Here is a 16432-nt window from a genome sequence, read left to right as displayed (position 1 = left end):
AAACACACACACACACCCACACACCCTCATTCCAAACTGATGCCTTCTGCAGAGATTTTAATTTTTTCATACCTCCAGACAATACATATGCAATGCACAGGTACATGTACACCTGTATATGTATGTGTATTTTGCAGTAGCTCTAGTGTAAATTCATAGGTTGTACATGTACACTTGTATTCATAGTTGTTTTCAGTGATTGCTACATTTGTGCCTTAAGGGACTGTACAGTACTGGTTGAGGTGGGGATTCATGTTTTTAACATTCCTAAGTGAGATAATGAAAATCCTCTTATGAAATATGAAAGAGCATGTAATTTTAAGAAGGATTCAACATTTATTTGATGAAAATTGGTTTTCAAATAGCCAAGATATCCAAAAAAGTGCTAATAATAAAAGACGACATGCCACAACTTTATTAGGATCTCTTTGTTTCACCTTGTTTTTGGATATCGGCCATTTCAAAACCAATTTTCATCAAATAAACTTTTGATACCCCTTAGAACTGCATGCTCTTTGACATCTTATAGAGTGGTTTCTTAATATCTCGCAAAACGTTAAAAGCCAAATCCTCACCTCGACCAGATCTGTACACACCCTTTAAAGGCATAATTTACCATTTGCAGATGAAACAAAAACCCAGCATTAGTGCTTTAAAATAGTTCTAAAATGTGAGTTAGGGATAGAAACAACCACTGCAAAAATTTGAATCCGTATAATCGATGTTAGGTGTTGTTAAATACACAAAATGTGAACAATAGTTATAATAAAAATGTTTCCAGACTAAACCGTCTACAGTTACGGTTTCTTGAGAAAAACACTGATATCCTTATATTTTAGGATTAATGGCGAAAATTTTATATGGTAGGATGTTTTGTGATACAACTAACCTACACATATGCATCAAATGTGATATTTGGAACATTTTTGAAAACACTGCTCCCAAAGGTAAACTGGACCTTTAATATCCTTGTGAAATTGCCATGCCCTCGGCTATCTGAACTACAATAAACCAATAGCAAAATAAAGAAGGCATCCATAGATAAGTACAGTATGTTCCATTACAATGAAGTAAACATTGCATGAAAACAAGTCCCAAAATTATTTTCTATATACAATTGTATCTTTATACATTGTATTTGAAGCTGAAGCAAAATTTTGATAAAAAGAAAATTTCGACCGGAGTTTACTAAATGGGCACAGCTACATGCATATGGATAGTATGATATATGTACATGTAGTATGATGCTGTCAAACACACTCTGTCTCGTACATTATAAAGCTTACAAACCCCATTCTCACAATGCAACAGCGACACTAAAACCACACTTAGAATTGAGATTCTTCTCGACGTACTATCAGCAGCACACTTTCTTGGAAAATATTCCTGCAGCCATATTGAGGTTGAAATGTCCTCCATCCTCCAAGTCCTCCAAGTTGTTGTCCTCTTCTTTGGCCTCGCATTGGAGGAAGTGAACGACTATTTTCAAGGTGTATTCATTGCAAGAAAAGAAATTTTACCTTGTTTTTCCTGCTTCCCCCCCCCCCCAACAAAACAATTCAATCTGCCCTACTTACAGCTGCTCAGCTGCCCACGCCTGCATGCCTGCACACCTCGTACATCTTCACACCCATATGACCATTTATAAAAACTGAACTAATACCGTATATGCTGTTATTTTCACGTACAGGTATTTGCATGAATGAGGAGGCCAGAGACATTTTAATGCGAGATGTTGTTTTCGTGAATTAACATTATCGTAAATGCACTACATGTATTACCCTAGGGCAACGCGAAATTTGTGTGTGTTGTTAAATTCGTGACAAGACTTTTGCAAAATTCACAAAAATAACGGTTTATACAGTATCTTCTATCAGAAAGAGCATCTACAAGCTGACACAAATCCACTGAAAATGAGTCTGAACATCTCCGTCATTAAAAATCAGTTTGATGTTTTAAAATATTTAATTCAGTAGAAGACAGTGTATGTACAGTTGTACAATTATTTACATTTCATTCAGATTACTGTCACAAAATGGCACATGACAGAGGTAAACACACTACTACCCTCTTTAGAGCAGTCAACTCTCCTAGTTACATATCCTGCTGCTATATTCTCGACTTGCTCTGAATCCATATCTGCCTAGGAGTGCCGATAATCGCACAAAACCCAAAACTTCATCCCCCCCCCCCCCCCCACCCTGGGACTTCAGTGGAATAGATCTGTAAAATGTAATACATGTGTATTTTAACATCAACAAATGAAGTGTTGTAATACATTTTACATGTACATGCACTATGCACTCCCATTATACCGAACATGGTCACAATTAAATTCTTGTTGAAATGAAATAAAAATTCACCTAAAAAAAATCATCATCTTCATCCTTTCACCGACTTAACAGTTCAGCCATAACAAAATTTTGATGTAACAAAAAAAAAAAAAAAAAACTGCCCTTCCTGAGGACTTTGATAACAGGAGTCGCATGCACACATGTATGTCATCATTTCTTGATAAACTAGAAAAACACTCTGAGAGCGCAGACCTCCGCCAAGCAGCTACACATTTCATTTTCATCGATCTTGCTCTTCCACAGAGATCAGTGATTTCCACCCATATGCACTAATATGCATGCTGAAAAATTGCCCAATTTCCCAATACATGTACACGTATATGTGTAGAAGTCTTTGTAACATCAAACTTTCAGCTGCGCAAGGGCCTTGCCCTAACAGAAACTAGAGCACACACTTCAGCGCGCGTATAAAAACCTAAATTTATTGACCCTACCTACCACAATATCAAAAATCCTTCATAACATCCATACAAATTTCTGGGTCACTATCAAAATTTAATCATCTGTTCCTTTGTCATTCTCAACCTTTCCTGCAAGTTTAATCTCAATCCGTGCACAAATTTTTGAGTTATTTTGCGCAGAGACAAACAAACAAACAAACCGACGGTAATGAAAACATAACCTCCTCCCTTGGTGGAGGTAATTATGAAGGGAAATGTCTGTACGGAGAAAATTGCCAAACACTTGTTCTTAATTCATGCTGTGCATCACCAAATCTGACCTTCAGCTGGTGGACTTCCTTCACTGCAGGTGACAGATCAGAGTCTTAACATTCTCAATGAATGGTTCAACAAATTTCTCCCAACCTTCATTGTAGCAGCAAGGCCTTGGTAAGGGACTGCCACCTTCCCACATCCATCCAGATTTTAGTGGTTATGTTTCTGCCTATTTTGAGGAGCAACAGACCAAAGTAGTTACATACAGAGTAATTTCTGTCTGTGTTACATGCCTGAAGATACTAGTTCTGTTCCTCACTAAAAACTATGCTTGTTATGACTTGCCCAATATAGCTATACCAGTAACTGCATGTAAATTGTACTTCCTAGTATTGCATTGTGTATTCAACAAAAACAATGCAATGAATATGTTACCACCAGGGCCTGCGAAAATATAAGAATTCATACATTTAGGTAATCTAAAGTGGTCTGTTGACCACAAGCTGGCCACAAACATAATAAATGTAGCTTGTATAAGTGCTGCACATCAACATGAAATATGTTAAATACCTTTTCCATCAGACAATACCATCAGATCTTACAGATGTCTATAAACCATATAATAAAATGTATTGATACCGAGTATACCCTCACACAGTAAAATATGTGTATCATAATCAAATGCATGAGGGGTTGACTGTCGACTGAAACACAAGTCTTTCTTGAACAACTGCATAGCAAGGCTTCATGACGTTCTAATTAGCCTGCAGTAATATGCATCGAGTGTCGATCACACTTGTATCTGGTGGCTACCAGGCAAAATAAAGCTGGATCTTTCAGCTCGGACCACTATGCCACTTCCCTTCCTTACAATGCCTGGGCATCTGGGCTGGATGATTTTGTAACTCGCTCTCTTCTTTTTTAGACAGTTAACCACCTTGGCAAGTGACAAGAGTTATCACTTGGCCTGGAATAGTAACTAATATGTTTCTAGTGATTCACTGTTTTGATCGCTGTCTACCGAAAGATGGTGTCCAGCACTGACAAGGTGATCAAACTTTGCTGATGGATAGCAGAGAGACAGCTGCATGCACTCGGAGGGTCAAGCATGGTCATTTGCAGTACCGGTCTGCCTTCATCTTCTCTCTCCTAATCAGATGGACAGTGGAGAAGAGGATTTAGCAAAGATGAAACAAAATGTAGGTTAATGGTCAAATCAGTGAATTCTGGATTGTGATGACAGACATTGCAAAGAACTCTTGCGACAAAAATATTTCTACACAGACGTGTATAAACATGTACTGTACTGCTATTAATACACAGCTACAGCTGTATACAAGCTCTATAATTCAACAATACACTTGCATTGCTTGTACATTGATAAAAACAGTCAACTACAATGAACTGTTAAAGGCTCATTTAATAAATGCTGTGTAAGATGAAATTTGATAAGTTTGCCACCCTCAATTATTTCCTACATGCTTGGAGTTGAATCAAACTGGTACAGATAAGTCATCGCCAGACCCCTGCCTACCAATATTTAGCTTCTTTTTTTTTTCCCCCCTCAGTAATTTAAGATAACAAGAGACCAAGCACAGCTTGCACTCACTGCAGTATTAAAGCCTTGGGCAATGCCATGCTCCCTGTAAATGATAATTACTAAACCTGAATGGGTCTTGTCTTGCATGGGTAACATTTCAATAGGCTACCTACATGTAGCTACCTAGAAAATTTAGCTATTGCTGTACAAAAGCAAGACATTTTTGCGACATGAAATTTTAGCAAATTGTAGAGGGTGACCTTCTTTGGTAAGAAATTTTAACCAATTGCCACTGGCATGCAATGCATATACACGTACTGTAGTGTAGGTAGTGTAGGCAAGAACTTCTGCATGCATTTTAACTTCATTTTAACTTGGCTCTCAAAAAATTTGCGAAAAATGCACGCAAAAATTTCTGCTTTTACAGACTGTAAGTAGATTCTAAACTCTAAATTTCAATCCACTCCAGAGAAAAAGCCAGCCAGGAAGCACCTATTATTTGATCATTAATTCATTCCTATAAAACATGCAACTCTCTTAAAGGACAAGTTTACCTTCATAGACATATGGATTGAGTGAATGTAGCAATATTAGTAGAAAACACCAGTGAAAGTTTGGGGGAAATCAGACGATCCGTTCAAAAGTTATGAATTTTTGAAGTTTCTGCTCAGTCACTGCTGGATGAGAAGACTACTACTAACAACTGGTGATGTCACATGTGTACAATGATATAAAGAAACTCTAAAAGAAAATTGAACATATCTTCACTTTTCTCACATAATAAATGAACACTTGATATGCCTCTTTCAGAAGGCAGTGGGAATATTTACCCTTAACATACGTCAGTGAGAAGTTGAGGAAATGTGTACTTTTTTTTCACGAAATAAAATTTTGAGAAATTCTCTTTATATTTTCCATCTCCCCTCCACTTCACATCGCATTGAATCGCGTCCAATCTGATCCCATCCCAACCCATCCCCCTGTGCAGTTCAGGTGATATAGCGTTGAAGCCTCTGGCTCATTTAAGGCGATCAGTGGTCATATTTTCAGCTCACCTGTCCAACAAAGCTTCATGAAGTCTTCCTTTCTCTCGCGCCTTCGTCAGCCCGCTTCTCTCCGTCTCATTGATAATCAATTTGTGGTCTTGAAAACTCTGGAACTTCTTGCTGCAGTAAAGAAAAAAAGACAAAGAACAAGAAGAAAAAAAAAAAAAGGATCATTGACAAGGTGAGATCCTTACATACCATAAAAGGATAACTTTCTAATTTTTCACACCAGCTATGAATTAATGCTTTGCAGACATGGTTAAATATGGCAAATATTGTGAACATTTTCCCTAGCCCTAACCGATTCAATTTCCTCCAGGTTCACCATATACTCTTCCCAGTATGGTAACCGGGAAAATCAAGACAAGAATATTCCCTTTCTCCATAAGAACATTTGTATTAGACACAAATAAAAAACTTGTTTTCAGAATCTTGAGAACAACAGTGGTATGTAAAATCACACTCGTGCTAGCCCACTTGGAGTATGTATCATAATATATCTGTATGCACTGTTCACACATACAATGCAACTGCATCTATCAGAAAAAAGAAAAAAGAAAAAGATGCACACACACATACACACACACACACACACACACACACACACACACACACACACACACACACACACACTTTGAACCTGGATCCCACAGTGAAATATCTTTTATGACAATTAAATGTGCATGACCACAATAAAACTAAATGAACAAGAGTTCTCTAGGTTTTCATAAAGTGGTCTGATGTTTACAGATGTTTACTCAAAAGGTCATCATCACCACATGAATGCAGGTATTTTTTTTTTTTTTTTTTGGGGGGGGGCATATTTATTTTGCATAACAATCAAGCTTTAAAATACATCCATCTTGACAAGTGTATGATACAGACTGTCACAGCAATAGACCAAGATGCTCCTGTGTATCTACTTACACGTAGCTAACTTCACATGACCTCATATCGCCCTTCTCTTCCTCAGGAATGTCATCTTTCTTCTTCTTGATCAAGGGAGCGTCACTCCTGATCTAAGATCATAATACCAGAAACAACATTAGATATTGATACATGTGCAAGTTATGAATTACTTGTAAACACCAATTTAAAGGGAAAATCCAGTCCAAATGTAAAGTTAGTCTGATAAGAAAGAGTAAAATGTTCAACAGTATGTAGTTTTGATCAGAATTGGATGAAAAATAAGGAAGTTATGATATTTTGAAGTTTCCTACTTTGGGGGGAAACTGTTCTTGAACAGTCAATATGAATATGCAAATGGCAAAGTGAGCATGTCATTCCCTCACAACTTACCATACAGTCAAACCTGTCGATAACGGCCACCCAAGGGAGACGGAAAAAGTGGCCGTTATAGACAGGTAATCCAACTTTGTGTGCATTGCTTACATGTACATGTATCATCGTTGTATCCTTACATGTACATGTACAGTGTATGTGTGTACGTCTGCACACACCGTGTGTTTCATGCATTTAACCATGCCGGTGTATATGAAATTGTTGCACAGTAGTATGTGTATCGTCATGAAGAAAGCTTAACACTAGTGCATTATTATGACTGAATAAGGGGAGAATGCAGCAGTGGTGATCACTGAACGTTGCCTGCACGGCTACAAAGCGGGAAAACACGCTGAATTATCGGCTCGGCTACGGCTCCAGTGGGTTTTTGGACGCTATAGACAGGTTAAAATCTACTGCGGGAAACAAAATTTGTGGCCTCTGGCCGCGTTAGACAGGTGGTCGCTATACACAGGGTCTTTAACAGGGTTTTTCTCTCGGGGGATTTTTCAGTGGCTGCTATAGACAGGTGGTCACTATAGGCAGGTGGCTTCTAAGGCAGGTTTGACTGCATATAGTTTGTACATAAGATTTTGAAATTTCCAGTTTTTCATTCAAACACAATTATGCCCGAGGCTCAATTCCTTGTATATCTAACTGATCACTATTCTAAAGTTATTCAACTAGGAATAACATCATGTTTCAGACTTCAATGACAGAATCATTGAATTTTCGTCATTTTTTTGTACATGATTAACGGAAAATTGTGAGGGTATGACATGGTTAGCTCACTTATTTGCATATTCATATCCACTGCACAAAAACTGTTTTGTGGAAATTAGCAAAACTTTAAAATGTCATAACTTCCTTATTTTTCATCTGATTTCAGTAAAAATCTTACCGTTGAACTCGTAAGATTTTACTCTTTTTTATCAGACTAACTTATATTTGGACTGGATTTCCTCTTTAATGGATCAAGCATTTTAACAGAAGATAAAAACAAAACTATTTTAACATTCATGATTTGTTAGAAAGCAAGGCAGGTAGTTAAAAATTATTTGCGCTCTTCATTCATTATATACTCACATAAACACAGACTCAAGTGATTTCACTGAAAATATCTCGTTTCACAATGAGGTCGATTGAACAGAATCTACAAACAGTATTGAATTTTTGTTGAACTTTTGAACAGTATTGAATTTTTTTTTTTTTATTTTTGTGTCCAGTGGTGAACTATCCTTTATCATTTCACACATTAATTATAAAGCTAAATTCCACTTATTTCCAATGTTTTCACCTCAAGGAAATGAAAAAGAAACAATCATATGATGCAAAAGTAGGTATGGAAGAACAAGCTTTTGAAGCCTCTCAGCTGAATTACAAATTCATCTTTTATCTCACCATTTAAAATCTAAAGGAAATATGTTGATTGTGACAGAAAATAAAGGAGCCATAAAGGTGAAATCTTACAACAAGCATCTCGTCCAGCCCTGCTGTTGTACTGGTTGCAACCAAGTCTCCCTCATCATCACAAGAAACAAAGCAGTTGTTATAGCCAAGAATGGCCAGATTCCCCTGCAGACAACAGAAACACAAACCCAGGAATGATATAATAATTCATCAAAAAAGCAATCCAAGACTTGAATGAAAAAACCAATAGAAATAATAAATAAGACAACATATCAGAAGCACTCATTGGCGTGGTATGCCATAATGTTCACTGTTGTTTGTTTACAGAAAAAAAAAATTACCTTGGACAATGGAAAAGAATCAATATGTTTGAGTTTTGATGGTTCTTACCACATCATTAAATGTGTTAAAAAATGGCAAACATGATTCATATGCAGATTTGCAAAACATGACCTTAGCACTTCCTCATGAAGGAAATATGCATTTTTCAATATTTGCTCAATTTTCTCATCTAATGCAGTGCTAGTACTAATTTAGAAAATACTACAACCAGTCTCAACATGTAAATATCATCATTACCATAAACGTTATTATCATTTTTATTAGCAGCAGAAGTATGAGTAGGAGGATCAGTCATTTTAATGGTTGTTATATCATTATCATTCCACAGTATAACTATCATTTTTAAGATGTGGTAGTTATACACTGCAGCAGTTATACTGTAGTAGTCATGGTCAGTGGTAGAAGTATTAATATCTGCACTCACATCTTGAAAGATGGGTTCAAATTGTTCCCTTGGCCCCATGGCTTCGGACCGCCCAACTACCCTCTTCTTTTCATCCACTGAGACATATTTGCCGTATCCTGTCTTGAAGGCCACCTTGCTCTCGGATATCTGGATGGCTGTCAGCTGTTCTGGTTGGGAAGGCCCCTCTTCAGCTGTGGAGATTGACGAAAAGAAAAAAATGTTCTTTTAAAAATCAGCTTATCCCCAAATACACTGTGATTCTGCTTGCTTTACACTTTTGATGGAAGCCATCAATCAGCCTTCTCTTATTACATCTTGAATCATGATACAATGTACAACCAAGATTGGTAGTGCAAGCGTGTTTCAAAGACATAACGAATGTTCATTTACTTGGGTTATTCCCACGCACATGACAAAATGAACTCTTACAGGTAGCTTTTAAATTTTTACTGGAACAGCACCATCATGATATGACCACTTCTCATATTGATAAAATTGCCTCTCAGCTCATTAGAACATTTCAATAATCATAATGGGAAATTCTTTCAAGCATGAATGAACATTTATGAAATGCTGACTGCATGACTCAAACTGAACTGCACGACTCAATCAAGTTGGGGGGCTTTTCTCTGTGAACTGATACTGCTGCAGCACACACCCTTAAAGAGTGTGAAGTACTGTCACTTTACTCTCACTGACGTTCTATTGACTTTGTTTATAAACATGTTGCCATTGCTACTGAAGGAGTTATGGGTACTCCAAGAGGAATTCATCAGATGAGATTAAAGAACAACATCCAAATCCGTTCACTAGTTTTTGAGTTATTTTGCACACGGACTAACAAACAAACACTGAAGAAAACATAACCTCCTCCCCTTCACCGAGGTCATGCTATGAGAGCACACTATCTACTAGCAGAGCATAAGATGTATACAAGCAATGTCACCTGTTTTGTGAGGAGGCCCTAGAGTAAGGAGGCCGTTGTCCATGGAGTAGATGAAAGTCTTGGGTCCCATTTCAATGGCAATGTTACCCTTGATCTCAGAAAATGAGGACACAGTCCACCAGCCACCTATGAAGCAAAAGAACAGGGTAGCAGCTTCAGTCAGATGAAGGATGGGTCACAATATGCGAGTCTTTTATCAATTCTTGTTAACAACCTTTCTTTCAACCATCTCTCTTTCTCTTTCTCTCTCTCTCTCTCTAAACACACTAACACACATGTGTATCACTGTATACGCATACATATTATATTTATGAAAGTGTCCACAGACAAGGTTGAAATATTCTCAAAAGGAATATATGTGTGTATATGTGTGTGTGTGTGTATATATATATATATATATATATTTATATATGATGTGTAAAATGCATACCTTGTACAGTCAACCTTGCCTAAGTCGAATCTAATTGGACTGAAGCAATAGCTTTGATACAGAAAAAAAAAATCTGACTTATAAGGGATTAAAGTCAAATAAATAGGAAGAGAATTGAAATGACCTTCAACTCAAGCGATTATTCCACTTATGGGAGGTCGACTTAAAGGGATGGTATAGTATTGGTTGAGGTAAGAATTTAGCTTTTAATTTTGCAAGATACTTAGAAACCACCTCATGAAATGTCGAAAAGCATACAATTCTAAGAGGAATTTTAAGTTTATTTGATGAAATCGGTTTTGAAGTGGCTGAGATATATATCCAAAAACAAAGTAAGACAAAGCAATCCTGATAAAAGGTGGGTCCCACCTTTTATTAGGATTGGTTCGTATGGGATATCTCAGCCATTTCAAAACCAACTTTCATCAAATAAACTTTAAATTCCTCTGAGAATTATATTATCTTTCATATTTCATAAAAGATTTCTATCTCAAAAAGTCATCATCAACAACATTGGAAATCTGAAGCCCTTTCTCAACCGAAACAATATTATCCCTTTAAGCAAGGTTGACTGTATCCCTGCATGCCTAAAATATCACTGTTGGACATTAAAATGTATTAATTCTCCTCTTTGTTATCTCATATATACAAATATATATATATATATATATATATGTATATATATACAGGTGTATATGTGACCCTGCACCACAAAACAAACAAAAAGTCGCCAGACATGGATTTTTAGTTAAGGGTACATTCTGAAAGAACAGACTCTAAGCTTTAAAATGATGTATAACTCAATTGAAATTGACTCCCCTAACCTATCTAAATATTGGAAAGAAAGCACACACTCTGGAAAAGTGTGAACCGGGAAAAGAGGCTCTGAAGTACAGGGTCTATCTGTTTATTCAAGCGCTTAATCTTTACCAAACTGTGCTATCTGTGCAATGAACGGGACAAAAAACAGGATGTAAACCACTGAGGCAACAACAATGAAGCGATTATTAAATTAAGTTGAAATTGAGCATTCTCTATTTACATTGTCCATGATTAATGCCAACTTTCAAAGCAGTAGCCTTTTCCCTTCAAAAGTTATCAGACTTGAAAGTGAAGAGTATGCACAGGGTTATAAAGAAATAAAAAGGGGCCTCTAAGACATGCCTGTTCTCACTATACAAAAAAGAGTTATAGAAAAACTGTTGAAAATGCACTTTCCCATTCATTTTATGATCCCAAACTTAAGAATAATATAGAAGAAGGGTAGTTCTTTCAGAAAATATGAAAAACTCAATATTGACTTGGTTGACCCGTTTCACCTTTTTTGAGTCCTCACGTAAAATCAAGGGATGCGACTTTTTGTTCGTTTTGTGATGCACGGTCACATATATATGTATATATATTGACAGAGAGAGAGAGAGATAGAGAGATACATGTGATTACAATGCATTGTTGTGTGTGTTTGAGTGCATACACATTGATATCAATAATTGATAATTATATGGTGTATCTGCATTAAAAAACAGTTTGTTATATACTGCGTCTTTCAAAATGTGTTTACATAAAGTGAAGATCAAAGAGGAAAAAATCCCTTTCTGTTATGTTTCTGAAACATACATTAAAATATCTGACTTTACAAGTTTATAATTATTAGGGCATATGACAACTTGGACACTCATGAATAAAAAGGAGCAAAGACATAAAATTTAATTGCACATAAATGTTCATACAGCACCCCAAAAAAGAACAGCCCTTTATATGTATTTTTGGAAAAAGAAAAATTCTACATGTTTACTGCCTTGTGTAAAATATTCACTCTAGCTGTAGGAAAACTCTTACTTTAAACATTTTTGAAACACAAACCCTACATAAAATCATACTTGGTCTAACTGGTAATCCTATCTTATATTGTTGTGTAATGATACACAAAGTTATCACTACCCCCTCCCATTCTACACTGATGACTGGACATACACCACCAGTTCACCTCCACCAGTCAATGACCCCTATCAATACTCTCCACCTCATCCAGTGAGTCATCGACCTTCATCGTCCCTTGAGTACTTCTAGCCCCATCTAATTTACGACCAGGCTAAGCTGAACCTAAATATCCTGCCCTTCCTCCATTGATTACTTAGAATTGTTGTTAAATCCAAATCCAAGAATACTACCTCCTCTTTAAAACTAGTCCCGCCTTAGTTCCTATAACAACCAAAGTTTTGCCCAATTAAAACCCCTCTTTAACACAAAGACTCCACCCCCATTCACCCATTCATAGTGTGTCACAACAGTGTAACCAGTAACCACCAGTGTAATCCTCGTGATTGAATGTCTGATCAGAGAATTGGATCATGTTTTGAAGAAGACTTGAGGAGTTCGGATTCAACATCCACCATGGGAACATGCCACCTTCGGATTGCTCTCTTATATTATTGTAAAGGCGACTTGCACTTGTAAACTTTTGGAGTCTTGAGTTATAAACTTAACTCAAGAAATAAATATACTCTGAAAGACAAATCCAGTCTCCGGAGCCTATGTTTCTCTTGCGTCTTCTTATGCATGGAAATCTGGACTTGGTACCTCTATAATAATCAATGAACATACCGATCCCGAGTAACTAAACACCGTTACACAACAATATATCAATCTAAGGATCTCAATAGAATGCCTCATAAAGTATACATGTATGAATAGAAATGGTGAGAATGATACCCTTTATATAGTGACAATAAATAATTTTCACTTTCATAAAAGGAACAGAGGGCAATCTATGGTATCAGTTTGCATATACTACACAAGTTTCTCTGCTCAACAAATACTTCACATTGCAGTGAATAACCATATTGAGCACATTACATGTCCACTGATAGTGATACTTTCTCCCTCGTACTGTATCTAAACAATTTTACTGCACTATTACCATGATTACAGTACACTATCAAACTCCATCACAATCTGAGATCAGAATTTAGGAGCTTGTGTGGTCTGCAGGAGCTGGGCAGGCCAATAGCATATTATTCCTATAGACCCTCTAGTCATAGATCTAGATCTTAAATAGCCCGACCAGATGCCATTGTGATTTAATTGAATTTATGGGTGATTTGTGCAATTGTTATTGTGTTACATTAATCAACAATGATCATGTTTTTTCTTACCATGCTTCTCGGCATCTTTCATCTTCTCGGAACTTTCGTCTTCATGCTCCCTCTTGCGCTTTTTCTTGTGTTTCTTTGAGCTGTATTCAAATGTATAAATATAACACACGCACACACAAAAAAAAGTATGAAGCAAGTGGATGAAACATTATTCCCACTGGCATTGCCATCATGATCGGTGAACATGGTAAAGAAGAGAAGATTAAACTAAAGGCAATAACATGATGAATAAAGTAGGACCAAATCGTGAGGGAATAATTGGCAATCACAAATTTGCAACAGCAGCAAAAAAAACAAAACAAACAAACAAACAAACAAGAAAACCAATCTCATATTGGCTTGACACCATGTCAATTTCACAGATCCCTTGCATGCAGCTATACAGTATGGTAGGTGTTCAACCCACCGACCGGGTCCATAACGACCGACCGCGCATTATAATGGCATTGCGCGTACAGAAAGAAAATGTACGCATGGGACTACGCGCAACGGTGTTCGATTCTTCACTGGGCTACGCTACCGAGTAAAATGTGGCGAAAACAACTAAGTATTCCCTCTAAATTACCGAAATTTAGCAAAATCGAATAAGGTTTATCGTGTAACTACATATAACTAGGCCTACCTTTGCTGACTCGTTAGATGTAGAGTATCCTTCCGTAATAAATTTGACGATTTTGACCGCAAAATTGTCACCGCCGCTTGTACAATCGTGCACACACGTTACTATACACATGACATAAACATTTTGTCGCCCGCTACGACCGTACGAGATGATGCAGAAACGAGAAATGAATGTGAAAAAACAAACCGACTCATCTAATTTATTTCAATTACGATGAAAAGTTTCCTAATGAAAATCAAGTCAAATTCATCAAACAGTCCTTCAAAAGTAATATCGACGGATTCAAAATACATTCAAATATTATTGGGGAAAAAATGACGGCTAGAAAAAATACATCGGCCTGTCGAAAAAAACGCATTTAAGTGCCCTTTATACGTATTGTCAGGGTGGTCGGTTGAAATGAGCAGGGCAACTGAGTGCGGAAAAAATGACACCCCACGCGTTCGAAGCCGCCATCTAAGAGCGCGTACCTCAGATCGCATTTTCAGCGCGCGCTTGTGAATCCGGAGTATTTTCTCCACACGTGAGTAAAATTTCAGGCAAATTGTGAGATTTTTCACGTTTCTATTGATAGCAAAACGTTAGGTGTCCGGTATTATGAACACCCAACCATACAGTGTTACTACTGCATTCAGAATCATTTCGATGGAAATGAAAATCACTAACGCTTATTTCAGTAGGTGGGACTACTCTGTTGTTAACACCTGCTGCAACAACGAAAAGCCAACGACCCATCCCTTAAATGCCTCTTTATTTCGTTTAGTGTTACTCACGATTTGTGGTCCGACGAACTTCCTTTCAACTTCAGCTTGCCACTCTTTACAAATTTATAGTCTGACATCTTTGCAAGTAGAAAAATATCTTGACATAGGGCGCTTGACTTATTGCACAGCCAACCAATAAAATCGTACAAACCACGAACGGAATCTATCAATAGTCCCACTTGCATTATCACCGCGTAAGTAATTGCTGTACATATTGCAATAGTACGATGTATTTGTCGTCACATTTGTCGTCACTGGTGGCGCAGTAGGCCTATATGACGCACAGAGCCTTCTCACGCGAACCCAAATTCGGGACGACGGCATACAGGGCTGGTTCGAGGGCTTATCGCTATCAGAGACTGAGGACATTTTGTATTATATTCGCAATGATTAATGACATCATGATCAGCCACTCTGTGAGGAAGACATGTCATTATGATGCTAATAACTCTTAGTCATCCTTACATAAGAGTTGAGCAGTACATAATTGTACAGATATAGGGACGAGAGAATAGAATTGCTCAAAGATTGATGAAATAAGTATATCATAAAATAACTTGACGGGACATCACCCCGGACAATAACAACATAAAAACTTACAATTTCCTATTAGCTGAAATTCCATTTCATTTAACAATTTAACCCGTTCCATACTGAATTCTGAAAAGCCCATAGACTTTGGACATAGACACAGGCCACCAGGTTCCCATACGGATCGAATGGGTTAATAAACAAGCAAAATACACGTTCCGTTATAGAGTAATTCAAAATAAATCTTCAGATTGCTCAAAAAGATTGTGTTATCAAACCGCAGGCGATCATCAAAGGCACATAACGCACATCGGTCAGGGATTAGATGGGTGGGCTGATGGTGTAGCAACAATCCGAAATATTTGGTGGACTGTTGATTTTGCTTAAGATTGATCCTTTCCCTCTCTTCTCGACTCTTCCACTTTCTCTTCAAGCGGGTAATGGGTATACTAAGTATTTTATTCCTATTCGAAACGGCATTTATACTTTCATGAATCTACGAGGCATTTATGTCAGCAGTGGGCGCCAAATTCCGCAAGGTGTTTGAAAAAGTTTAGTACAAATTAAATCTACGGTTTGAATGAAAATGTTATTTCTTTCACAAACTTATACAAGTGTACACTTGAACCTGCACACAATGGTTGTCTGCTTTTCTCTAATTACAAAAGTGATGTAGGACGACTGGATTGTCTTTCCATGAACAATGATGAACTATTATAGCCACCGCAGGAAAATATGAGATGCAGTCCTGCCATGATTAAAGCACTGAGTGGATCTTGCTTCTAGGCCTATAGGCCTACGTCTTCTGAGCATTTGTATTGAAATAATATCATTAGGTTGGGAATATTAGTCGTTGTATGAAAACAAAAGTAGTCACAAGATTAAATACGTTATAACAAGATTCACAGTCGTGGAGCAAGCACCATTCTCCGTGCAAAGAATATTGTTG

The 16432-nt window shown here is 37.2% G+C and overlaps 1 protein-coding gene across 1 annotated transcript; it reads right to left on the bottom strand.

Moving 5' to 3' along the window:
- Positions 1-1932: 1932 nt before the first annotated feature.
- Positions 1933-15093, bottom strand: LOC140234704 (protein FRG1-like). Its single transcript, XM_072314738.1, has 8 exons — positions 14962-15093; positions 13567-13646; positions 9982-10107; positions 9054-9226; positions 8348-8452; positions 6524-6615; positions 5606-5716; positions 1933-4159 (listed from the first exon to the last, which is right to left on the bottom strand). The coding sequence occupies exons 1-8, from the start codon at positions 15027-15029 to the stop codon at positions 4123-4125; spliced, it is 792 nt and encodes a 263-aa protein (XP_072170839.1). The 5' UTR covers positions 15030-15093; the 3' UTR covers positions 1933-4122.
- Between the last annotated feature and the right edge of the window lie 1339 nt (positions 15094-16432).

The sequence above is a fragment of the Diadema setosum genome, chromosome 11, assembly GCF_964275005.1.
Source record: "Diadema setosum chromosome 11, eeDiaSeto1, whole genome shotgun sequence".
Taxonomy (NCBI): domain Eukaryota; kingdom Metazoa; phylum Echinodermata; class Echinoidea; order Diadematoida; family Diadematidae; genus Diadema; species Diadema setosum.
This window is presented reverse-complemented; position numbering and strand designations above follow the sequence as displayed.